At 46.5% G+C, this 26765-nt stretch overlaps 1 protein-coding gene and 1 long non-coding RNA gene across 16 annotated transcripts in view; one reads left to right on the top strand and one right to left on the bottom strand.

The window, feature by feature from the left end:
- KIAA1217 (KIAA1217 ortholog) overlaps window positions 1–26765 on the top strand; it is a 280750-nt gene that overhangs the window by 76095 nt on the left and 177890 nt on the right. For 14 of the 15 annotated variants that reach the window (XM_029077819.2, XM_039913917.1, XM_029077820.2 and 11 more), the window contains exon 2: window positions 4160–4443. In XM_029077819.2, coding sequence (XP_028933652.2) covers window positions 4345–4443 — 99 coding nt within the window. In that variant the 5' untranslated portion in view covers window positions 4160–4344. Of the gene's footprint in view, window positions 1–4159; window positions 4444–10891; window positions 10967–26765 lie in introns of those variants that run through there. The other variant, XM_029077815.2, reaches the window with a different exon arrangement.
- Window positions 236–10948, bottom strand: LOC114816086. Its single transcript, XR_003763863.2, has 3 exons — window positions 10861–10948; window positions 813–932; window positions 236–609 (listed from the first exon to the last, which is right to left on the bottom strand). It is a non-coding gene; the product is annotated as an uncharacterized LOC114816086 (long non-coding RNA).

The following is a 26765-nucleotide window of genomic DNA, read 5'->3' as shown; positions in this document are numbered from 1 at the left end:
GATGGGACCCCTGCCTCCCCACGCCGCCCTCCCCGGCGCCTCGGGCCCACCCGACCCGGCGGGGTTCCCGCTGCAAAACGCATCGCTCGGGCGTGGGCTTTGCCAAACTTCTCCCCGGTTCTGGCGCGAGGGCAAGGGTTTTTCGGTTTTTTTGGCGTCGTTGTTTGGTTTTTCTTAAACAGCTAGAGCTGAGACTTGGGGCCCTTCCCCGCTGCCCCCGTTGGTGACTCACTAAGCTATCGATGGTTACAAGCGGTGCCCTCCAGAGAAAAGTAAAACGCTCTCCGTGGCGATTTTAATATTCAGTGCTCGGAGCTGCAGGGGGAACGTGCAAGAGGCAGGGTTGATAAACTCCCCCCACTCCCCCCGGGTTTTGTTGGTTGCTGAAAAGGTAGATGAGCTCTCGGTTTGGGTGCGTTTGGAGAGAAACCGGGGGCATTGATCAGCGGCGTTTTGGTGGACAGGTCAGCTCCGGGGATCTTTCGGTTAGGACTTTGGGGACCCGGGTGTGGGGCACCGGGACGAAGGTTTGCGGTTCGCCGATGGAGTTGGAGACTTCAGATGGTTTTTCGAACGACGTCTGGGGGAGTCACCAGGCGTTCTCGGAAGCTTAAAACATTCCAGGGAAAGGGTACGGGGAGTCAGGAATGAGCGGCCGAAGGAATGTCTGGCCGCTCTCCGGCGTCAATTGCAGGCAGTGCTAGCGAGGATCGTATAGATGGCATACTGGGGAAGGCAGAAAGCTAACGAGGGCTTCCTCCCCCCGCCCCCCGGCCGGCCTCCACCCCCCACCCCCTGCTACCGAAGTTCACCTAGAGGCCGCTCTGGAACTCAAAGCCGCGCAGGGGTGGGAGCATTCGGTTGTGAGATCGAGGTGTGTTTTCTTCTAAAATGTGGGAGAAAAACAAGACCCCCGCTCCCTGCACAGAGACCTGGAGGGAGAAAATTGATTAGAATAATAATGTTGGTATTTGTTAAGCGCTTACTATGTGCAGAGCACAGTTCTAAGCGCAGGGGGAGATACAGGGTAATCAGGTTGTCCCACGTGAGGCTCACAGTTAATCCCCATTTTACAGATGAGGTAACTGAGGCACAGAGAAGTCAAGTGACTTGCCCACAGTCACACAGCTGACAAGTGGCAGAGCCGGGAGTCGAACTCATGACCTCTGACTCCGAAGCCCAGGCTCTTTCCACTGAGCCACGCTGCTTCCCACAGAGAAGGTACAGAGGAATGCCAGGGAAATGTGGATGGCCCCGGGGCTGGCCAGCCTGGGGTGGAGCTGGGTCTGGCCGAAGTGGGTGGAGGGGAGAACTGTAGGATTGAGTTGAGGGCACGGGGAAGAGAAAGACTTGGCAGCAAATTATTCCAAACCCGTTGTTGGCCTAAGGGATGACCAGCTCTGTCTGCCCCTTCCCCGCCCGGCCCCTCCATTCTCCAGTTCCCTATTATTTTCTAGGTGCAGCGTGGGGGGAGAGCCGAGCTTATTGCCTCTCATCTCATGAGGAGGAGCATGACCTAGTGGATAGAGCAGGGACCGGGGAGTCCCTGCATTTTAATCCTGGTCCCTGCTACTTGCCTGCTCTGTGATTTTGTGCAAATCACATCACTTCTCTGTGCCCCAGTTCCCTCAACTGTAAAATGGGGAATGAGAATCCCATATGGGGCTCTGACCATATCCAACCTGGATTAGCTTTTACCTGTCCCGGTGCTGAGTACAGTGCCCGGCACAGTGTAAGAGATTTACAGAAATCATTTAAAAACAACAACAAACAAACCGGCCCCATCCTGGGCCTGGCATTGTGGCCTTGGAGAGGGGGATCAGGGCTCCAGTTTGGGGGCACCTGGAGGAGTGTGGAGAGGCCCCCATATCCAGTAGATTTCTTGGCAGTCACCCCCCTGGGGGCTCAGCCTGCCTCTCTTTGCCCCCCTTGGGGGCTTCTGATGTAGACCAATCTCTCTGCCCTCCTTGGGGGCTTCTGATGTAGACCAATCACTACATTGCTGAATCAGTTAGTCAATCATCAGTCAGTCAGTCCATCACTGCAGTAAGCACTTAGGAGAGTACAGTACAACAGTTGGCAGACATATTTCCTGCCCTCAACGAGCTCACAGTCTGGAAGGGGAGACAGACATTAATATAAATACATTATGGGTATGTACATAAGTGCTGTGGGGCTGAGGGAGAGGGAAATAAAGGGAACAAGTTGGGGGATGCAGAAGGAACTGGGAAAAGAGAAAATGAGGGCTTACTCTGGGAAGGACTCTTGTAAGAGGTGTGCCTTCAAGAAGGTTTTGAAGGTGGGGAAAGTAATTGTCTGTTGGATATGAAGAGGGAGGACATTCACTTCAAAGGCAGGACTTGGACGAATTCACTGCTTCAAGCACTCAGAGGGAGGCTTTTCGCTCAGCCCTTCTGGACTTCGGAAGCCAGCTTTAGGGGAGGCAGGGTGATGTCTCCAGTGAGCAGGCAGACTTTGAGGGTCATCCTGCATTGACCGAACACTTGGATTGCCTCCCTTTTTTCACCCCTCCCTCAGCCCCACAGCATTTTTGTTCATATCCATAATTTGTTCATATTCATGTCTCCCCCTCTAGAGTGTAAGCTCAATGTGGGCAGGGAACATATCTACCAATCTTATGTTGTACTCTCCCAGTGCTTTGTACAGTGCACTGTGCACAGCGAACACTCAGATATGATTGATCGATTGATTGGCCCCTCCCCCCCTTTACGCTGAGAAACTTGCCTCCCCCACCCTGTTTCTCTGGGCTGGTCAAGAACCAGAGTCTGGTCTGTATCTGCAGGTTTTCCGGCAAGGCCAAAGGGGAATTGTGGGCCCAGGAAGCGGGTATCCTGTCTCTTTGCTAAGCAGACTGCACTGAGCAGGTGCCTGGGCAGAGCGGGAAGGACACTGTCCGAATAGTGGTGGGAGCGTGAGAGGGGCCTGCTGTCTGTGAACCTCAGCAATCAGGGCAGGGCTGCACTGGGTCGGGGTTGGTTGGGGAGGGGAGAAGGAGAGGGGAAAGAGCTGGAAGTTCAAAGAAGCCCTCCAGAAACTCAGCCGAATAACATCAAAAATCAATCCTTGAGCCCTTACTGTCTGCAGAGTGGTATACTAAGTGCTTGGGAGAGTTCAGTAGAATAGAGTTGGTAACCACGATCCCTGTCCTTGAGCTCTGGTGGGTGCTTAGTAAGGTGTTTGGTGAGTGAGCCCTTGAATGGACTCACTTTCATGCCCTGGACGGCGGAACAGGAAGGAGATGAGCATTTTAGGGGAGGGGCAAGCAGGACAGTGCTTGGAAGTGGCAGGCATACTTCAAAAGAGTCAGTGGGCTATTCAGAGCCAGGCTGGGGGTTCAGTGCAAGAGTGTTTGTAGACTCTCACAGCTGGAAACCTAAGGAACTGCATCCCTCTCCCTCATGGAATTGTGACTTTAATTTGCACTTGCATGAGGGTGCATGCGAGCACACACACACCAACCCCCCCCCCCCCCAACTAGCTAGACTCTTCCCCAGGCAGGCTGCAGCCACAAGCCATCTCCAAGGTTTCTAGTAACACTTGGAGGAAATTTTGGCTGAAGTTATCCCACAGCCAACACAGCATCCCCTGAAATATGAAGCCTCCGTGTCTGTTAACAGCCGTGACTCTGGGCCCCATGGTGAAGAGGGGTATTAAATCTGCATGTTCTGCCTGGGTTGGCACCCTGGTGCAGTTGGCGGCTGAGGAATTGCATTCTTCCATCCCTTTCCTCCTCCTCCCCCCTCCTTCCCTCACCACCTTCCTGCTTTCCCCCAAACTAACTGGTCAGCATTGTCATTTTTCCATCCTGGGTCTCAAGCTCTGGGAGAATACAGTACAACAGAGTTGTTAGACATATTCCCTGCCCACAAGGAGCTTACAGTCCAAAGAGGGAAGGTAGCCATTAAATTGAATGTGACAGATATGTATATAAATAACTCCACTCAGGGTTAGTATCTCCACAGTGGACCCCTAACCAAAGGGGGACTGAGAGTGAGACAGGTTGTATTGACTTGACTGTCTTTTGGGCCTAGTGCCTGAGTTCTCTTGGGCCCTGGGTGCTTCCAATCTGCTGTCTTGGAGAAATGTAATGAGCCTGTGGGAGTGAAATTATTCATCACAAACTGCATTTTTTTTCCAGACCAGGGAAAAAGCAATCTGCATGTCACGTCATTAGAAGATGCAGCATGTCGCCGAACCAAGGAGCCCCTTGCTAACGGAAGCCCCCGCAGCACGGTTCCCAAGCACGCTCGCAACCTGTCCCGCAGGTACACCGTAGGCGGGCCCCGCAGCTCCAAGGAGATCCTGGGACTGCAGACGTCGGAGATGGACAGGAAGAGAGAAGCCTTCCTGGAGCATCTGAAGCAGAAATACCCCCACCATGCTACGGCCATCATGGGTCACCAAGAACGGCTGAGAGATCAGGTATGATTGCAAGGCCGCTGATCTCCGAGGCAGTTGGGAGCCTTTCCGCTTCCTGATGCGACGTGGGATGAAGAGGGGCAGGGGGCACCGGCTTGCGGGTCTTGTGGGGGCAGGGGAGAATGGCATGCCAAGCCACAGGGAGAATCTCTTAGTCACTTTAGAAATTGTAGGTTGGGAGTGGTGGGGGCGATGTTACAGTGAAGCAGTGTGGCTCAGTGGAAAGAGCCCGGGCTTGGGAGTCAGAGGTCATGGGTTCGAATCCTGGCTCTGCCACTTTCCAGCTGTGTGACTTTGGGCAAGTCACCTGACTTCTCTGTGCCTCAGTTGCCTCATCTGTAAAATGGGGATGAAGACTGTGAGCCCCACGTGGGACAACCTGATCACCTTGTATCCTGCCAGTGCTTAGAACAGAGCTGTGTACACAGTAAGCGCTTAACAAATACCACCATTATTACTATGAGCAAAATGTGAGCGAGGCATGTGTGAGCATGGGGGGCGAAGGAGGATGTGGGCTGGGCACTGAACTATTGTGGAATAAGGAGAAGTGTCGTCGGCCGGTGGCTGAGAGGAGACCGGATTGGGGAGGGTAAGGATAGAGCAGGGACTGCTCAGCTTCTGGGCCCCTAGAATCTACTGCGTAATGGCTGGGGAGGGCAGGGATCCTTGGTGTCTAAGGGCCCCATTTTCCCAAGCCCCCCCTGGAATCCAGTTCCTATTTGTGGCTTGAAGTGGGGCCAGGAAAGAAAAGGATTGTGGGAAACCAGGAGACCCTCAGGGCACACGCCCAGAAATCCCTCAGCCTGCTTACGTCTGGTGCATGTGTGAGCCCCCCAGGAACAACTTCCCTGCACCAGGGAGTCAGAATGCTTAGCCTCCGGGCTGCGGCTCTTGGAAGGACCTGGTTTCTAAGGCCGGCTCCGCCACTTATCTTTTGTGTAACCTTGGGCAAGTCACTTAACTTCTCTGGGCCTCAGTTACCTCATCTGGAAAATGGGGATTGACTGTGAGCCCTATGTGGAACATGGACTGTGTCCAATCTGATTAGCTTGTATCTACCCGGGGCTCAGTACAGTGCCTGGCACATCGTAAAATGGTTAACAAATACCATTAAAAAAAGCCTTGTAAGGTATTCCTCCTGACCTTTCTTTCCTCCACCCTTCCACTGCATATCCTAACAACACTAACAGAAAGTAGCCCACATTTCCGGAAACAGACACAACAGCAGAGATGGAGGCAAGGTGAAAAAAGAGAGAAAGAAGGGAGAGAAGAGTCTAGTCTAAGTAAAGGAGAACATTCTCTGGTTCTCATTGCCCATTTTCTTTCACTTTACCCCAAGCCCAGGCCTACTTACTCAACCCTAGAAGACAATTAATTCGCAGCAATGAGCCAAGGAGTTTTCTATACTGTTTTAACGCCCGTCTCCTCCCACATCCCTCCCCCTACACACAAACCCCACTGCCTTTGAAAGATGAGGAGTTCCTCAGTGATTACCCTGCCTTGTCATCTTGGTGTGCTTCAGAGGCTGGATGGAATCTCCTGGGTGATGGGGGAAGATAGCATACCAAATTAATTTAAAGAAAATCCAAGATTAGAACTCTGTGAGTCATGTAAATATTTAGTTCTGAAGGTGCAGACAGCGAAACCCAGTCTGCGCAGCCTACACATTCGGTAACTTGATATCTGAAGCCAATAAATTACAGAAGGAATGTAAGAAACATCTCTGTCATTTTCCAAAATATGTCAAAGTTGCAGATTCATTGCAAAAGAAATGAGCATGGCTCCCTTGAGTTTGTGTATAGACATCGGGAGAAGCGTGTTAGCTATTTTGATTTTTGGACACGTTTATAAGGAGGCACTTGGAACCTAACTGTGTTTGTACTCATTTCCTAACTCCTGGAAATTGCTATCGGGGGTCAGGCAGATTAAGGCAGGTCCAGGAGCTGGGAAAGCACTATTTTTTTCCAATTCCTTCAAGAGTCGGAATCTCAGTGAGGGCATTTCAAACCCCGAGGGAGGTTGGTGAGAGTAGAAGCTCCCATGTTTCAACCCTCTAATGCCATGGAGGTTGGCTGGGAACGCATAATGAGAAGTAGGCCTAACGGAAAGAGTCTAGGGCTGGCAGTCAGAGGACTTGGGTTCTAATCCTGGCTCCACCACTTGTCTGTTGTGTGACCTTGGGCAAGTCACTTCACTTCTCTGAGACTCAGTTAACTCATCTAGATAATGGAGATAAAGACTGTGAGCTCCATGTGGGACATGACTGTGTCCACCTTGATTAGCCTGTATGTATATACTACATCAGTACTTAGTATAGTGCCTGACATATAATAAGCACTTAAATAGCATTTAAGAAAAAAAAAATCCCACACCCGTTCCTTCAGAGAATGTAGTTAAGTTCAGAACTGGCCACGGTCCACCTACCTCCAGCTCACAATAAATGGGTTTACCGTCCTTATGGGATCAAAGTTGTAAGTACCCCGATCATTGACCAGTCAAAACTTGGGTGCAAAACTCCCTCTTAAAATACATCTGAAATGACTGAAAATCTAAAATAGAAGAAGTGTTGTGTAGTGGATAGAGCATGGGCTTGAAAGTCAGAAGGACTCATAGAAGGATTCATAGGCGGGTTTTAATCCCGGCTCCGCCACCTGTCTGCTGTATGACCTCGGGCAAATCACTTGACTTCTCTGGGCCTTGGTTAGGTCATCTGTAAAATGGGGGTTAATACCATGAGCCCCATGTGGGATATAGGCTTGTCCAACCTGATTAATTTGCATCTACTCCAGCACTTAGAACAGTGCTGGTCACACAGTAAACATTTAACAGTACCATGGATTATTATCATGATTTCAGTGTGTGTCCCACCTGATGAAAGTCCTGCTGAAACAAACAGGGTCCCAAGGCTCTGGCAATCGATTTGGCTCCCTGAGGACCTTGTGGGGTTCAGGGAGAATACCAACTCCTGCAGTGGTTAGATGGCACACATGGATCTCCTGGCATTTCCGGGGAACCCAGGGCGCAGGTCTCAGTGAGGAAGAGGAGGACTAGTGAGATGTATTGCAGCTTAGGTAAACAGACCTAAGCCGTTCAGCCTGAAGTGGTGTGAGGAAGGAGTGGAAAGTGGAGTTTAAGGGAAAAAAATTGCCTCCTAAGGGGCCGTGAACTTACTATTGAGGAAAAGGGTAGGATACTCAGCAAGAAACCCACAGGGTGGAGGTGCTGACCTAATGGATTGTCGGAAACGGGATAGGAGAGGAATGAAGGACAGTCAAGCTTTGAGGCAGGAGCCAAAAGCTGTTCCTATTAAATGGGTAAGAAATGAGGTTTCCCAAGCCATGCACCAGTTTACCAATAGGCCCGAGCAGGCTAGAAAACTAATCCATGGTATGCGCCGAGAAGTACTGTTCGGTTCTTGAGCCCTAATGCATGCTTTCCTTCCACATTTTGGATTGAACGTTTGGGGTGTGTTCTCCCCACGTGTGCATTTACTGGGGGTAGGTAACACCACGAGGTGTTGGAAGAAATGGTTTGTGTGCCAGTTCATGGCCTTGGGCATAGGGTGATTACTAAAATGCAACTTTTCCTTTGTACGGGGTTCTTTAAGGACACAACCAGTAGTACTAGTAGTGGTTATTTATTGAGTGACTACTTGGTGAGGTGCACTGTACTTGGTGCTTGGGAACTCCAGAATAATTAAATGTTCTGTTTCCTACCCACAAGGAGCTTTCACTCTAATGGGGAGGCAAACATAAAACTAATACAACTCCTGGGTTACAGGGAAATTGATTGCCCTCCCAAAGCCATCCTGGGGAAGATTATTATTATTACCAACTCCATCGTACTCTTTCAAGCGCTTAGTCCAGTGTTCTGCCCAAAGCTGGTGCTCAGTAAATGCCTATGACTGATTGATTGAAAACCTGGCCTAAGCAGGGCTCCACCCCAGCGCGTGGGTAGCATTTTTATGGGAGTTAATGGGACACTACAGTCAGAGAGAGACATATTTGCTACCCTAAAGGAACTTAAAATCCAAGTGTTGCTGACACACTGTCAGTTCAATTAGAAATGTTCTGACTTGTTCACAGAGGCAACATGCACATCTTTGACAGTAGCATTGCTTCACCCAACAAAGCCTGAATCTCGGGCTCTTTCTTCCTCTTGTTGACTGTGTAAATCAGAGCTTAAAGCTAGACCTCTCTTTCCTTCCATGGCAAATTCACAGCCGGGATTGTGAAATAGGTGCGTGCAAAGTCAGTCACATTTGTTGAGCACTTACTGTGTGCAGAGTATTCTACTAAGCACTTCACAAAGTTCAGTACAATAGAGTTTGGTAGACCTGATCCTTGCCCACACAGAACTTATAGATTATAGGAGGAAAATAGACATTAAAAAAATTAATTACAGGTAAGGGAAATAGAGTAAAAGGAAAGGAGCGTTTGGGTGATATTCTCCAATTCTGTAGGGGTCTAGGCCTCAAATGAATAAAAGAATCCCACTTTTCTCCTGTGGTTTCATGGGGTCTTTGGTTCTGAGGGGAAGGAATATGAGCTTTAAAGAAGGTCTGTATGTGAGAGCTCAGGTTGGGGGTGGTTTGGGAGCGTCTGTCGTGAAACAGGTCGTAAACTATCCAAGCTTTAGGCAGAAATGACTAGAAACTGGTCAGGATTGTCAAATGGATGAAATGGGCAAAATTGCCATGTTATGTAATATTTTAAAAATCGGTTTAACAATTGAGAGGGGGAGAGAGAGAGAGAGAATGAGAATGAAAATGAACGAATCAATCACAAGATGGCTGGGGACCAGAGGAGTGTTTTTTTCGTATTGAGTCTTCCCCAATTTCCTGGCTCAGCTGCTTGCACCAGGAGGCACCCCATAATGTGCTCAGTTTGATGCTGCTAGAGTTGAAGTTGATAGAACTTGAGGAAGCAAGAGGAGAAGACTCATACTTATTTAAAATGATGATTGTAAGCTCCTGGAAGGCAGGGATTGTGTTTAGTAACAATAATAATTGCAGTGTACTAAGTGCTGGGAAGGTATACGTTAATCAGGTTGGACTAAGCCCTGTGCCACATCTAAGTAGGAGGGAGAACAGGTACTTTAATCCTTATTTTACAAAGAAAAAAGAAGCAGTCTGGCTTAGTGGAAAGAGCACGGGTTTGGGAGTCAGAGGTCATGGGTTCTAATCCCGGCTCGGCCACTTATTAGCTGTGTGACTTTGACTTTAAGGACACAGGAGTTCCCAAGCACCAAGTACAGTGCACCTCACCAAATGGATGTTCAATAAATAACCACTACTAGGCAAGTTACTTAACTTCTCTGTGCCTCAGTTACCTCATCTGTAAAATGAGGATTAAAACTGGGAGACCCACATGGGACAACCTGATTACCCGTGTCTATCCCAGCGCATAGAACAGTGCTTGACACACAATAAGTGCTTAACTAATACTATTATTATTATTGATTTGCCCAAGATCACACAGCAGGCAAGTGGTGGAGCTGGGGTTTAGAACCCAGGTCTTCTGGCTCCCAGCCCTGAGATCTCTTCTCTAGGCCACAGTGTTTCTCTATTGTTCTCTCGCAAGTGGTTGATACAGTGTTCAGCACAGAGTAAATACCAAAGCGTTCAGTAAATGTAATTGAGTGAAAAGGGAAATTTTGCGATCTTAGATTCTTGTCCCCATTCCTTCTCAGTCTTGGATGGAGCGCATGCTAAAGGCCCTAGGTGAGTGTCTGGTGGCTTGGGAAGGAAAATATCGAGTACATTGTAGAAGGGAGAAAAGGTAGGAAAGAGTTAAAGAGATCCCAGCACCACCTCTCCCCTCAGCAGCAAGCAGACACAAAACCCCTGCGGGGGAACCTGTTCTGCAAGTTTCACTGGGGAAAAGAGGCAGGGGGTGGAGAGAGGGGACGAGCCAGAGTAGTAGCTGTTGAAAGTTTTTCAAAATCAGTAGTGTTCGTTGTAACTTTATCCACCTCTCTTGTGGCACTGAGAGGTGACTTTTCTCCTGAACTGATCGAGGCAGTGAGGTCCAGATTAATTAATGACTATAATTTTGATGGGGTTTTTTTTAGGGAATCCCTGCATCACTTCTACCCCATTTCCCTCTCCCTCTCCCTTCTCCTCCCACCCCCAGTTACCCCAGCCCAATCCTTAAGCCTCTAAAACACTCTCTTTAGTGAACTTTCAGGTGATCCGCTTCAGCTCCAGTGTGTGACAGGTAACTTCAGGCAGGTGGGGTTAAAGTTGCCATGGAGATGCCTGATGTCATGCTTGAAAGAGCATGTCAAGACAGCCAATGTAACATATAGCCGCTCAGAAAGCCCTATAGGCTGGAAGTAGGCTTTTATGCAAAGGACCCGAGTTTTTCTGGAAGAGGCTTCAAAGAAAACAGCCAGCAGAGCCATGGAGGGGCTTTTTACCTGACAAACGCAAAAGGATGTCCTCCTTCAACTCGAAAGTTTCCAGGGGGAGAAGATTTTGACACCGGACCTTGATCTCCCGCTCACCCGTGGAGTCCCGGAGCAGGTAAAAGAGGCTTTGTTTCTCCGGAGTTGTTTGCAAAAGACAAAGGCAGAGTTTTCGTTGAACCGCATTGTTCTCTCCGGAGACCCACCCGGCGGGTTCACTTTCCGTACTTTGGTTTAAACCTTTTTTTTTTTTTTTACAACGGAATGAACTGCGAAGGTTGAATGGGATTGAAAGGCAGTGAGGCGTTATGCTGATTACGGCCGTGAATAATGCTGAAAAAATGCAGTTAGGTAAAGCGTTAGGAAGGAGAACTAGGAATCGATATACTGGATTTATTCGTTAGATTACTGCCAGGTGTTTTTCTCCCGCACTGTTCAGAGATGACTGCAGTTCCTTTGGCCTCCCCCAGTTGGAAAATGCCAAAAGAAGTCTTTTCCGCAGCAAATGGCAGGATGAAACCTTGAGATACCTCGTTTTTGGTATGAGCAGATGGAATTGGCGAGGGGGGTGGAGGAGTGGGGCGGAGGGGAGGTGGCGTTTGAAAAGAGGTTGAAGGGGGTTTCTAGGAGAAACTTTTTAAATCGAGTTGACAAGGGAATCAAGGGTGAGAAAGACCATGAGGTTTTAGACTTCTGGCAAGCCAGACTTCTGTTATTTCAGTTCCACAGATAAACTCCATTGCCCTGGGCAGTTTGTGATAAACGGTTTTTTTTTTTTTTTTAAGGTTTGCTTAAAAGAAAGACCTCCCTGGGCTTTCTGTTTACATCCATCAGCGAGCCAGGCTAAGTAAACAGTCTCCTGGCAGTTCTGGGGGTGTGATAAAAGGGTCTTGGGCTATTAAGGGGTTTAAGGTTTAGTTTAAGGACTCAAGGCCTGCATTTTAGCAGTCCGGGTTTTCCCCCCGTGGATTTTAGGAGGGAGGCAATCAAGAGTCACCTGTGCAGGCAAGCTGATGGTGGAGTTCTAGTCACGTGGTGGGACTCCTCGGGTGACCCAGGGAAATAATAGTCTTCAAAATGCCGGATTCCAACTTCACAGTAGACAGGTAAGAACCCCTCAGCCCTTTTGGCCATGGTGGCCTAATTACGACTCTTATGATCCTGCCCGTTGCTACCGTGGGAAGAAGGGACCTCGTAGAGTTTAGTGGATGTTATTTCACCCTTTTCAAAGATTTCTGGGTAGTATTGTTTGGTGCAGAACATTGATCTGTGATCATGAGCCTTTTGCAGAATCACTTCCCTGAATCAGAGCAGAACCACCAACCTGCTCTTTCCACTAATCAGGGTGAAGCTGATTGGGGTTGATGATTCAAATGGGGGTTAGATAAATACAGATTTTTATAGCTCTATCTCAAAGCAATTGGGATAGAGTTTTCTTTGTTTGATATACACCACACGGGTCAAAAGGGTATTCCCCAGGTTTAGATAGAGGGAGAAACAGATAAAATTATGTACCCCAGATGGAATGGTGAGATGAATCTATGACCCATGTCCTAGTCCAGTTCGTTAGCCACTGGGCTTGCTATTTCCCTGCCCTGGCCTTTATCCAAGGTAGAAACATGGACTGTAATTTTAGTCATGATGAATTGCATGTTAAGAACGAGTATGTTTTTCATTGCGTCATTTACATAGCGAAATTCATAGTTACATCTATGGCTTCTGGCTTTTCTTTTTGGCATGTCCACTCTCGTAATAATCATATTTATTGAGTGCTTACTATGTGCAGAGGACTGTACCAATCACTTTTGAAAGTACAATAAGACAGTTGATAGATATGTTCTCAATACCCAGGGCACCTGGGATCTTGGGTCAAAGGCACAACTTTTTTTTAAAAATCGTATTTGTTAAGCACTTACTATGTATCAGTCACTGTATTAAATGCTGGAGTAGATACTAGATAATCAGGTTAGACACAGTCCACCTCTCACATGGGTCTCTCAGTCTTAAGCCTCATTTTAAAGATGAGATAACTGAGGCACAGAGAAGTTGAGTGACTTGTCTGGGGTCACACTGCAGACAAGTGACTGAGCTGGGATTACAACCCAGGTCCTTCTGACTCTCAGGCCTCTGCTCTGTTCACTAGGCCACGCTGCTTCTGACCCCAGGTTGCTGTTGATAGATGTGGAGAGGCAAGAAAAGGAAGGAGTTGTGAAGGCTTTAGTTGTGCCTGAATGGCCAGGGACCTGCGGTGCCCTGATGCTTTTTCTAGGTGTTGTTGATCTTGTTCTACATTGAGTGTAAATGTATTCAATCTTGTGCTCCCACTATCAGCCCTCCATTTAGATTGTGAGGGCCAACCACCAAATCTTTGTTCATCCTGTATTGTAATCTTCGCTGGCACTTAGTACAGTCTTGACACCCAACAAGTATATTTGAGCAAATGGGTGGCTTTTATATATGAACCAGGTCTCACTGGACAAGACTCTTATTTCTGTTATCTCAAACTTTAAATCCTCTTTGTTTTCTTTAGACTATTTCTTAGGGTTTGCTTTAGACCAATTGAGCCTCTGTTGATATTATGGTACAATGGTTTGGAGACTCTTGCTGTCCTTTAAGATTAGCAGGTATTGATTATTACATTGGTCATTCTGTGTGCTGTAAAAATGATGAATCCGAATTGCACTCCTGCTTTATCTTGGGAGAAATCATTGGTTTGTCAACTCGGAGGCCATTTTACTTTTAACTGGATGTACAATTTAAGTGCATCAGCAAAATCTAGTGAACTTTGCTAATACAAATTGGTAAAACTGTAGTCTTGGAATTTTTGTTATTTAAAGACAGACTCCAAGTAGAAGGTAGCAACTGAAGAGAACGTAATATTGTTGCTCTTACGGTTGCACTCAAGAGAAGCAACATGGCATAATGGAAAGAGCATGATCTTGGGTGTCAGAGGACAATTCCAGACCGGCCACTCTTTCCTGGTCTCCTGAGGATGGTGAAGAAACCCAGAGCAAATTACATATGCAAACACAAATTACAACAGGAGAATAAGATGTGGTTCCTTCCATCAGGGCATTGGCTGTTGAGAGGTGGTGGTTTTTTTTTTTCATTTTGCCATTAAGAATAAGGCAAGATCCCGAAAGCTTGAGTTGAAGCCATAAAGAGTGAACTCAGATCTTAACTGTAAGAGGTGAGACCCTGGAACATATCACTGGGGAGGTTGTGGGATCTTTGTCTTTAGGGAGGTAAGGAAAGGGTTGGCATAGCTTACCTCTGGGGTTGTAGCTGCAGCCTTCCTAGAGTTGGGGGATTGTACTAGATGAAGCAGCGTGGAAAACAACGTGGCCTAGTGAACAGAACATGGGCCTGGAAGTCAGAGGACCTGGGTTCTAATGCTGACTCTACCACTAACCTGCTGTGTGACCTTGGGCAAGTATCTTGTCCAATTCTCAGTTTCTTCAACTGTAAATTGAAGATTCAATACCTGTTCTCACTCCTACTTACTGTGAGCCCCAGGGACTGTCTGACCCGATTAACTTATAGGACATTGCTTGACAGGTAGCACGTAACAAATATAATAAGAATAAATCCAATAAGAATGTAAGCTCCTGGTGGGCAGGGGTCTCATCCACCAACTCTATTGTATTGAACTTTCCCAAGTGCTTAGTATACTGCTGTGAACATAGTAAGTGCTCAATAAATCCCATTGTTTGAGTAAACTCTACAGCCATCGCTAGGATAATGTTTCAGAAGCTTCCATGTATTGTAGCAGCTAATCTTTGCAGAGTTAGGTATGGTGCTTCAGTTGATTGCACCACTGCTCACCTAGCAGTTTCACAATTAGGTTTTACCCTGAATTTCCCCATTCTAGCACACATTCCAGGAGCATATTCTTGCTTTGATGTGGTCACTTCTTGAGGAGAGGAAGTAATGTTGTTTGCTCCTACTCTACTGAAGGAGAAGCAACATGGAATTCTGCAGCACTGACGTTGTCGGTCAGAGAAATTCTCAATGCTGAGTCCATCTCCCTCAGGAGCACAAGTTTCTGAATCCAGCCAGATACAGGCTTTGACACGCAATTGGATATTTGTGCATTTTTGAAGCTTTCTGAGCTGCTGTGGATGGCATGAGAAGGTTTCTTTTTCCCTTTCTGGTGTTGCTGGGGCCAAGATTTTGCTTGGGTCATTGTGGATCCATGTGCAATTCATATTATAAATATTATCATTATTATGGTATTAAGTGCTTATTGCAGGCCAAGCACCGTACTAAACACTGGGGGAGATGCAAGAAAATTAAATTGGACACATTCCCTCATGGGGCTCACAGTCCAAGTAGGGGGTAGGACATAATCCCCATTTTACAGATGAGGAAACCAAGGTACAGAGAAGTGACTTTCCCTAGGTCACACAACAGGCAAGTGGCAGAGCTGGGGATTAGAACCCAGATCCTCTGACTCTGGGCTGGGCTCTTTCCACTAGGCCATGCTGCTTCCCATAAGAGAGTCACTGGGTTTTCCCTGGCTTGGGGAGGATTGGCCCGAGGCATGAACAGAGACGCTTTTTGCCCTGAGGATCTACCCTGGTCAGAGTTCAACTCCAGTGTCCATTTCCAAAACCCATATAACCACTGCACTTTTGTCTTCCAAAAAAATCCTTGGAAAAGTCGACTGCCACATCTGTGTCCAAAAGTGAGCCCGGGGTGTGAAGGGAGGGGAGATGGGGAGATTCCTCTATGTCGTTGGCCTGGGGGCTTTCCAGATAGCAGTTCCAGTTTTGGTGGCAGAGACAGGGTGGATCGTTAATGAAATCTTCACAGTCTGGAGTCTGGTCTCCTGAACCTGTTAACATTTAATGAGCACCCGGTAGGTGCCGATCTCCTCTGCTTTAACAGGGACATGGAAACTCAAGTTCCTGGCACTAAAGAAAACTCAGCTGGTTTAGGCCCTTGATTTTGAGCAGGAAGCAACGGTTGGGACTAGAGAGAAAGTAAGCCCCTTTTATATCTAAAGCAATCACAATGGCCAGGACACTGAAGCCCCATAGAAGGTTTTAGAAGTGAGTGCAAACCCAGAATGCTTTCTTGGCACCCAGATCCTAGATGGAAAGTCCCAAGAGCTCCAGCACAGGTGGATTTTGATCAGGTGGTTGGTTTTCAGGCAAGTCAGCACATTCCTGATAGCACTAGCTCCATCTTCTCCATGCCAGAGTGCAGTGACATGTGGACATTTCTCTCTCCCTCGCCTTCCCCACCCCCAAGCCCTTGCAGGCAACTTTTGAAGATTTCATATTTTCCAAGTTCTCCTCTTTAGTCAAAGTACAGCACTTTTCGTAATCCACCGCCAGCAACGAATCACGCGTACAAAGTTCAAGTGTGGAAGACGTGCTTCTTACGCTAATCTGCATGGCTCTAAGTGACTGCGGCAGTGAACAAATCCCCACTAATTAAATCATTCAAAGAATCATTCTGGACAGTTGAAGGTCTCAAAAAGCATCCTTTTTTCTTTTGGTTAAATTATTTGGGCTGACTTGAACTGAACTGAGTGGTTGCTGCATAGCCCTGGGAAGGCAGTGTGCCCAAATGCAAAGGGCATGAGTCTGGTCGTTGGGAAGCACGGATTCTAGTCCCAGCTCTGTCACTGGCTTGTTTGTGTGTTGACTGGTATTTGTTAAACGCTTTCTATGTGCCAGCTCTGAACTAAATGCTGGGGTAGATATACAGTCATCAGATCCCACATGGTGCTCACAGTCTAAGTAGGAAGGAGAGCAGGTTAGACACAGTCCATATAGGGTTCACTGTCTTAATCCTCATTTTACAGCTGAGAAAACCGAGGCACAGAGAAGTGAAGTGACTTGTCCAAGGTCACAAAGCAGTCAAATGAAGGAGCCAGGATTAGAACCCAGGTTCTCTGGACTCCAAGGCCCATGCTCTTTTCACTATGTACATATGAATGTAAATATCTGAAGAAAGCACTACTGATCAGTCGATTAGTCAATCAGTAGTATTTATTGAGTGCCTACTGAATGCAGAGCACTATACTAAGCACTTGGGAGAATACCTCACAGAGAGTAACATGGTAAAATTCACCTGTGAGTGAGTGTGTGTGTGTGTGTGTGTGTGTCTGAAAAGGCTGATGCGGAAACCACATTCCCAATCACATTGTGCACATGAAAAAGCTGTTCCTTGATATATTGTCATGTTAATCCTAGCTGTTCCTTGTGCTGTTTTTCCTCTCTTCTCTTTTTCCTCTTTGTCTCTCATTCCTTATGGGATTTTTTTGCTAGGGAAAGCTCCTCATTTCTTGATGACAGTATGCCATGACGGTCTAGTGTCAGTAATTGAGAAGCAGCAGAGCCTAGTAGATAAAGCATGGGTGTGGGAGTCGGAAGGACTTGAATTCTAGTCCCAGCTCTGCCGCTTGTCTGCTGTATGACCTTGGGCAAGTCACTTCACTTCTCTAGGCCTCAGTTCCCTCATCTGTAAAATGGGTATTAAGACTGTGAGCCCCATGTGGGACAGGGACTGTGTCCAACCTGATTAGCTTGTACCTACTCCAGTGCTTAGTGCAGTGCCTGACACTAAGTAAACACTAAGAAATACCATTAAAAAAATACTAGAGTATGTTTTCAGCTGGGATGCAGCCCTCTTTGTTTTTACTGTGTCTTTAAAACATAATAATTATGGTGTTTGTCAAATGCTTACTGTGTGCCAAGCACTGGATCACCCCTGTCCTCCTGCTTTCATATTCCTGGTTTTGGCTCTCTATACTCCAGTTACTTGAGTACCCTGCTGTTTTTCACTCTCCTCATGTAAACCACTTAAGTAGCTGTGTTGAGGCCAGCATAGCTTTGGGGCCTCAGACAAGCCACTTAACCATCCTGGACCTCAGTTTTCTCATCTGTAAAATGGACATAAATGCCTGGTCTCCCTCTCTTAAACTGATGGTCCTAGGTGGTACAGGAACCAGGTGTGATCTAATTAGCTTATCTCTACTCCAGCACTTAGACCATAGTAAGTACTTAATAAAGATCATTGCTTTTATTATGGATGATGAAGCAGGCTTTACTACAGGGTTCAGCAAATAAATAAACATTAATTAGCTCTCTTTCTCTTCACAACCCAGTCCACATGCTACCAACCTGTGCTTCACATTTGTCTTCCTCTTCATTGACCATTTTTTATGATATTTGTTAAGCACTTACTGTGTGCCAGGCACTGTACTAAGTACTGGGGAAGATACAAGATAATCAGGTTGTGCATGATCCACGTTCCGTGTGGGGCTCACAGCTTTAATCCCCATTTTACGGATGAGGTAACTGAAGCACAGAGAAGTGAAGTGACTTGCCCAGTATCACATAGCAGACAGGAGGTGGATCCGGGATTAGAACCCAGGGCCTCTGACTCCCAGGCCCATGCTTTTTCCACTAGGCCAACCTGCTTCTTGTGCTCAAACCCTCCCTTTCACCTGACTCCTCCCGCTTCACATTTGACACATCACTGGTCTCCCCCATCTTCGAAGCCCTACTAATATCAGGTCTCCTTCAGGAAGAAAGCCTTCCCTGGCTAATCAGTCATCTCCCCACCCTGTTTTCCCTCCCTACTGTGTCTCCTAGTCCATCCCTACTAACCTCTTAGGTACTAACCCCCGCTCCCCCCAGATCAATCCATCAGTAATGGCATTTATGGAGTGCTTACTGTGTACAGAGCTCTGTACTAAGGGCTTGAGACAGTACAATACAACAAAGTTGTATAGCTGTCCACAAGGAGCTTAGTCTAGAGGGGGAGATAGAGAATAAAATACATCATGGTTATGTACCTGAGTGCTGTGGGGTGAATATCAGGTGCCTAAAAGGTACAAATCCAAGTGCAGAGATGAAGCAGAAGAGAGAGGGAGGGAAATGAGGGCTTAGTCAGGGAAGGCCTCTCGGAGGAGATGTGATTTTAAGAAGGCTTTGAAGGGGGGGAGAATGGTGGTCTGTTGCATATGAATTCGAAGCCAGAGGGAGGATGTGGGCAAGGGGCCAGCTGCAAGATAGATGAGATCGAGGTTGGCACTGGAGGAATGAAATGTGTGGGTTGGGTCGTTGTAGGAAATCAGTGAGATAAAGTAGGAGGGAGCGAGCTGATTGAGTGCTTTATAACTGATGGTAAGGAGTTCCTGTTTGATGTGGAAGTGGAAAGGCAGCCACTGGAGGTTCTTGAGGAGCAGGGAGACATGGTCTGAATGCTTTTTTAAGAAAAATTATCTAGGTAATTAAGTGAAATATTGGTCTGGAGAGGGGAGGAGGCAGATACAAGGCCCCAACACTTATGTACGTATCTTTGTACTCAGTTGCTTCACCCTACCTGTAATTTTTTTTAGGCTCTGTTTCCCCCACTAGATTATAGGCTCTTTAAGGGCAGGGGTTGTGTCATTACTCTACGTTCCATAGTGCTTAGTACAGTACTCTGCGTATAGTAAGCCGTCAATAAATACCATGGTTGTTTATCAGGGACTAGATATATAACAAGCAGCGAATCAGAACACAGGAGAAAAAGGTTCGATCTCTGGTGAATTGTTCAGAGGAGCAGAGAGGAAATTGATCAGCTAAGTCATTTAATTAAAAGTGTAATTATTCGGGTCTCCAACAGCATGAGGGTTAGATTTGAGATGAGCTCCATGTGAAAGAAAACTAGAAAACTATGCTTCCAACAATGCATCACTTTCTATCCAGATGGTCTCATTTTGTTCGAAGAACCTGCCATAATTTCCGAAAACTTTGTCCAAAGTTCATAGTAGGAATAATGTACATTTGGAGGACGCCGAGTGAATTACAGCCCTGGGGCAGTGGCAGGTCACCTTAAAATTTCATCGAGCTTTTTAATATGCTTATTTAATTTGAATAAAGTTCCCTCCTAGTCTGTGACATCTATAGCATATTCTGCTATCTTCATTTCTAAAAGGCTCATGCATTTCACGGTAGCCCTCTAAGAAAAAAAATGCATTTTTTTGAAGCCCCCTGCCCCCCATCCATGGTTCTCGAGCCGCGGATTTGGTTAGCTCGACCTTCCCCGTCAGGATCCCTGGCACCAGAGGAAAAGCCTCTTAGCTAGGGCTCATGGAAGGGTGGAAGACTTCAATTGAAATGGAACCATAAATATATTTGGAGGGGAACGTCAACCTCAAGCAACATGGTGACCATGACACTGAAAGTTGAGCTCTTTGGGCGGTCATAGCAATAATGATTTAGGTATTTGTTGAGTGTTTATTATAGTGCCAAGCACTGTGCTAAGTGCAGAGGAAGGTACAGGATAATCAGGTTAGATTGAGAAGCAGCGTGGCTCAGTGGAAAGAGCACGGGCTTTAGAGTCAGAGGTCATGGGTTCATATCCCAGCTCTGCCACTTGTCAGCTGTGTGACTGTGGGCAAGTCACTTCACTTCTCTGTGTCTCAGTTACCTCATCTGTAAAATGGGGATTAAGACTGTGAGCCCCACGTGGGACAACTTGATTCGCTTGTGTCTGCCCCAGCGCTTAGAACAGTGCTCTGCACATAGTAAGCGCTTAACAAATACCAACATTATTATTATTATTATTATTATACAGTTCCTGTCTCGTGGGGCTACAGTCTAAAGGGGATGGGAAAACAGGTTTTTAATCCCCATTTTACAGATGAGGAAACTGAGTCACAGAGAAGTCACTTATTTGCCCAGGATACCACAGCGGGCAAGTAGAGAAGCAGGGATTAGAACCTAAGTCTCCTGACTCTTAATTCGGTGCTCTTTCCACTAGACCACTCTGATTCTCTCCTATTCGTTCTCCTGTGCTCTCATTTTTTCTGAGGGTTGTCCATTCTCCATAAATATGCCAAGCGAAGGGATAGGAAAGTCACATTTTCTCATTCGCTTCTTGGGCCCCAAGTCCACATCCGGATTTACACAAACCCCACCCTGATGCCTGTTTGTAGCCATGAAAAACCGGTATTTTCTATGCGTGAATCACACCTCAAATCTAGTTCTGTTCCTTGATGTGTGGGAGCGTTTTTGTGAACCCAGTGCCCTGCAAGATGGGCCTGAGGAAGGGGAATTTCTCCGAAGGGGAGACACTGCTGGGCAGGAACTCTGGTTGATCAACCGCGGGTGGGTACCAGACAAAGCTGACTGCAGACCCCGACATGGATCCATCGGTTCCACTTCCCTGCGGAAAACCAAGAAGGAGGAGAAGTTTCAGCTCTTTTTGCTGCTCGGGCTCCTGTCATGCAACAGACAAAAGCAAGGTACAGCAGCGCTTTGGGTTTCTGAATTTTTTGTGCTGTCACTGGTAGTATGTAAGCGTCTCTTCGGGGACATTAGCGCTCTCACCTGGGAGGGAACAGATTCCTCAACAAGGGAGGGGAGAGGTCAGAGAAGTCTGGGGTGATTTTCTGCAGGGGATGGCTTCCCTTAAGCATGACTTGATTAAATTTCATTCCTTCCCTTCCAAAAACTGGGATCATTTTCTCAATGAAGGCAGAGGGCAGCCGCCTTCAGTACACTGAATATTTCTCTGAAAGGTGCAATCCGTTTATGGTAAATTTTCCATGATTTTGAAGTAACTTTCAGTCTTCCCGACATCAGGGTGCCACTCCAAGGGTTAAAATCAGAAAGATTTATAGTCATAAAGTTCCTTAGATGCCAAAGAATGTGCTTCCCGCCCCCGTTTCTCGACTCTGCCATAACTTTTTAGTGGAGTGGTGTTTTTTCCTCCTGGTGAAAATGCATCGCTTTGTTCCAAAGCAACTGTGACTTGACGTGTTCCATCTTGTTACCTTGTAACTTAAACCTCGCCACATAGAAATCATTGGTTGGCCAAGAAAGATTGCAAATCCAGTATGTCGGCAGAAGCGACTTGAGAACTAATAGCACTGAATCTGTTAACAGTGAGGGCGAGGAAGGAGCTGTATGTGGAACAATCCCTAAAAAAATTAAATGGGCTGGTGGGTTGGCGGGGGGGCTAAAGGAGAAACCCAAGTTCTCTCCTGAAACAGGAATGATTAAATGATTAAAGCTTTAGAGTCTGCTCTCTCACTAATGCTGTTTTTCCTCCTACTTAGACTGTGAGCCCCATGTGGGACCTGATTATCGTGTATCTTCCCTAGTGCTTGGTATATAGTGCTTAATAAGTACTACTATTATTGTTGTCATTGTTACTATTACTGTTATTGGTCTCCGAGGTCCCCTGGGAATGAACCTTAGTGATAAGGGAAGATTGAGGATGGGAAATTCAAAGAGACCAAAAAATTAATGAATTTTCCTCAAGAAATAATAGTGGTATTTATGAAGTACTGTCTGCAATGCACTGCACTAAATGCTGGGAGAGAATATACAGGTGGGAATTGGATCTGGTCTCTGGCCCCAGAAGGCTCATGGAAAACCACTGAAATAGAGAAGCAGTGGGGTCTAGTGGATAGACCATGGGTCTGGCAGTCAGAAGGACCTGGGTTCTAATCCTGGCTCTACCACTCATCTGCTGTGTGACCTTGGGCAAATCACCTAAGTTTGCTATGCTTCATTACCTCTTCAGGAAAATGGAGATTAAGACTGTGAGCCTCAGGTAGGGATGGACTGTAACAAACTTGATTAGCTGGTTTCTACCCCAGCGCTCAGAACAGAGCCTGGGACATAGTAAATGCTTAACAACTACCTTATATAAAAAAACGGCGGGGGGGACGGGGACATGTGGGGACTTCCAGTTTCAGAGGTGGACTGGGCAAAGAAAACCAACTCACCTCTCTGTTGAGCTTTTCTGACTGAAACTTGGACCTTTGTTCAGAGTTGACTAGCATTTCCCCTCCTCCTATTCAAAAATGGGAGGGGAGGATGAGTCAGGTGGGAACCAGGGGTTTTGTGTATGAAATAAGCACCAGCAAAGAACAGAAGTGGGGACCTGGGGAGTCTAAAGAAAAGAAAGTAGTTCTGGAGCACAAGGGAAAAGGCACATACATATAAATTCCACGGGGTCTGTAGAATACAATCAGATGGTGAACAGGCTCCTTGTGGAAAGAACTAAAAAAATAAGGGTCTAGGAGCTAGTGAGGCCAAAAGAAATCTTACCTGCACAAAAGCCACTGGTGTCAGTGAGGATTAAGCAGTTGCTTGGTAGCTCTTCTTGTATTTCACCACCCAGAGTTGAAACCACCCCACCACCCCCCATCAAGACTTCATATGGACACTCATGTTAAATGGAAAATGCTGAAATTGGTGTGAGGAGTATGGTCATCTTAAGTAGGGAAGTGACCATATAGGAGAAAGCCCACTTTTTTTTTAAGAAGTTGATCAGCAGGCCATTTTAGTGCTCTTGAAGCGTAACTCTCTGTATACGTAAGCTCATGAGAACTGGAGAGCCTGGAGTGTGATGATTTTATTTTTTCATACACCCTCTTGAAAAGAGAGATTAAATAAGTCTTCCTGAATGTGGGCTGAGAGGAAGAGAGGTGGGTTGTAATATAGTAGGTGAGAGGGAAAACATGCCACCATTTTGAGAATGATTTTTTTTTTTGTGGCTTTGTTCCATTAAACTAGTCGTAAACTGTCACTTACCCAAAGAGCCTGGGCTTCGGAGTCAGAGGTCATGGGTTCGACTCCCGGCTCCGCCACTTGTCAGCTGTGTGACTGTTGGCAAGTCAGTCACTTAACTTCTCAGTGCCTCAGTTACCTCATCTGTAAAATGGGGATTAACTGTGAGCCTCATGTGGAACAACCTGATGACCCCGTATCTACCCCAGCGCTTAGAACAGTGCTCTGCACATAGTAAGTGCTTAACAAATACCAACATTATTATTATTATTATAAAAAACCTTAAATCATTTGGTTGTAATGGGTAAAGGACTTACCCATGTAATAATAATAATGTTGGTATTTGTTAAGCACTTACTATGTGCAGAGCACTGTTCTAAGCGCTGGGGTAGATACGGGGTAATCAGGTTGTCTCACGTGGGGCTCACAGTCTTAATCCCCATTTTACAGATAAGGTAACTGAGGCACAGAGAAGTGAAGTGACTTGCCCAAAGTCACACAGCTGTTAAGTGGCAGAGCCAGGATTATAAGCTCTGTCCTCTGACTCCCAAGCCCATGCTCTTTCCATTAATGCCCTCACTTGGTGCAAAATTGGGTGGAATGTACAAACGCTTCATTGTTGAGTGAATTATATATCTAATTCTTAAAATCCATTGTCGAGATATCCCAGGTCAGAGATTTAAGTGTAGCCTCAAATGGTGAAATTTTCAAGAATCATGCTGGTTTGCTTTGGTGTAGCCAGAGTGAAGCTGTGACAAAATCGATCTATTTCGTAAGCATTGCCCTGTAGAGAAACTTGTGCGAGCATGAAAATTCTGACTCAAACTTTATGTTCACTCAAAATATGTAGATTGACACTTTCTTTAAAGGTATTACAATTATTATTATTATTGTATTTAAATGCTTTGTGTGTTAAGAACTGTTCTAAGCACTACGGTAGACACAGGATAGGTTGGACACAGTCCATGTCCCACATGGGGCTCACAAACCTAATCCCCAATTCACAGATAACTGAGGCACAGAGAAGTAAAGTGACTTGCCCAAGGTTACACAGGAGGCAAGTGGAGTCAGGATTAGAACCCAGGTCCTCTGACTTTCAGGTCCAGGCTCTTTCCACCTTCCACTTTTCTCAACAAAGCAAATTCTGATGTCAAAGTCCAAGATGCTGCTGCTCAGGTACATTAACTCTCTAGTTTCCCAACAGAAACTTTGTTGAGATTGGATCCACTCTGTGCCTGGTGCCACCCCTTGAGCAGGGCCCACAGAGACAGATACCCAGGACTTCACTTTACATATACAGAAAGTTTAAGATAGTCCCAGCAACCCTGTAGAGCTACTCCCACATAGGGTAGAAAGAGAGAGGGGGGCTTGACAGTGTGTGGGGGCAGCTTGCAGGGGTCCCCCTTACTTGGGGAGGGGGTTACCATAGGGCCCAGCGTCTATGTCAGCACCCCACAAAATATGACAGTGGGATAAGGGCACCTGTTGAAGCTTGAAGGTGGGGAATTCCTAACAAAGAATAGCAAACACTTCTCCCCTGCAATAGTGGATGGTAAACATATTGTGTTTCTTCTCATAAAAAGTAGGCCCAGAAAAACTGGATAAATTCATGGATGATCACTCCCCAGTGGATTACTAGAATGAATGTTAGGAATAGTAAGGAAGCAGCATGGCTCAGTAGAAAGAGCATGGGCCCGGGGAGTCAAAGAACCTAGGTTCTTTGTGACCTTGGGCAGCTCTCTTCACTTCTCTGTGCCTCAGTTACCTCTTCTGTAAAATGGGGCCTAAGACTGTGAGCCCCAAGTGGGACTTGGACTGTGTTCAACTTGATTTTTTTATTGTATTAACCCCAGCACTTAGTATGGTGCCTGGGACATAGTCCTTAATAAATGCAATTTTTTTAAAAACCTAAGCAAAGAGTAGAAAAATTAGAAGACTAAAGAAGGATTTGGATGGGTTTCATGGATAGGTCCATGATGAGCTACTGGAGGAAAACGTTAGGGATATTTGTCAATACAAACATGGTGTCCAAAAGGGCAACCGTCACACTATTCCTCCAAATATCATTTGGTGCCATTAGTAGATATTGAACTCCGGGCTGGATGGCCCAAGGAACTGACCCAAGGTGCCTCATCCGTTTATTTCATGTCTTGATGTTCAGGTGGCCAGTTGCCTGGTTTCATACTGGGCACTCTAGTTCCAGCTGGTATGGTCTGTATGGTCCCTGGTGCCTTAATGTTCTTGACTACAGCAGCCACATTTCTTGACCCTGGAATGGCTTCTGCCATCACATGGCCCAGGGAAGGGCATGCAGAGGCTATGGAGCAGAGGTGGATCAGGAGACCGCGGAGAAATGCTGTAGAATTGAATGATCATGGCAAACTGGGGCAAAATGGTGCCCTCAGGTTGAACTGCATGTTGGTGAAATGCAGGAGGCTTCACCATGCTCCAGCCCCTGGTATCTGAGGGACACCAGCCACCTCACTGTGTACTGTGAAGCTGGAGGAGGAGTGAACCGAGCAGTGTTTCCTCTGCTGACTCGGCTGTGATTTGTGACTCTAGACAAGTCTCTTTGACCTTCGTGTGCCTTGAATTTTCTCTCTGGAGAAGTGGGGGAAATTCTGCAGGCGGCCTGTCTCATTGGGGTGCTGTAAAGATGAGCAAGATAATATTTATAAAGAGTCTAGAAATCCTCAAGTGCCTGCAGCTACTGGATTAACCAGGACAGAAGTTAAATGGCCATCTTGGGGAAAAGTCAGTATGGGGTGGAACTTGGTCTCTTGAGACTGAATTTCATTGTTTTAGAAGGCTTAGAAACGGTTGCTAAAATGTGACTCCTCGCTTTGTGAATTAAAGTGTTTGGGTAAGCACTTTTGCCATATAATTTTCAGTGCTGTGGTGTAAGGATCATATGCTCCACCCCCATACCATACATCAAGTGCAATAATACGGAGTTTCTCTGATACTAAAACTTCTCCAGGTTCTTCAGTATCAGCAGCACAGGCAAAGGGAGAGAAAAAGGGTATCTTTGGCAAGATGAGACAGGGAGTAAGGATAAGTGGTCGAGTGTGGGAGGTGGATGGGAGGGAAAGAAATGAAAGAAAACAGAGTTCTATTGCATCAGGCTGGCGAGAAGACATGCAAGGAGTCGAAAGTCGAAGTCTGAGATGATAGTCTCTCAAACAAGTACAACCAGGTTTACAGTTAGGAAAACATGAAGGGAGGTGTAAAGGACATTCCAGGAAGTCACTGAACCAAGAGGGATAATGGCTTCCCTCCTGCCTTCAAAAGACATTGCATTCAGTCAGTAGCGATAGACGGTGGGATTACTTCATAAAAACCTTGTAGTGAATCTGTTACAAGGCAAAGGTTGTCAAGCCATCATCC

Source organism: Ornithorhynchus anatinus, chromosome 13, assembly GCF_004115215.2.
Source record: "Ornithorhynchus anatinus isolate Pmale09 chromosome 13, mOrnAna1.pri.v4, whole genome shotgun sequence".
NCBI lineage: Eukaryota > Metazoa > Chordata > Mammalia > Monotremata > Ornithorhynchidae > Ornithorhynchus > Ornithorhynchus anatinus.
The sequence above is the reverse complement of the archived record's forward strand: the minus strand, read 5'-3'. Positions and strand labels throughout refer to the sequence as shown.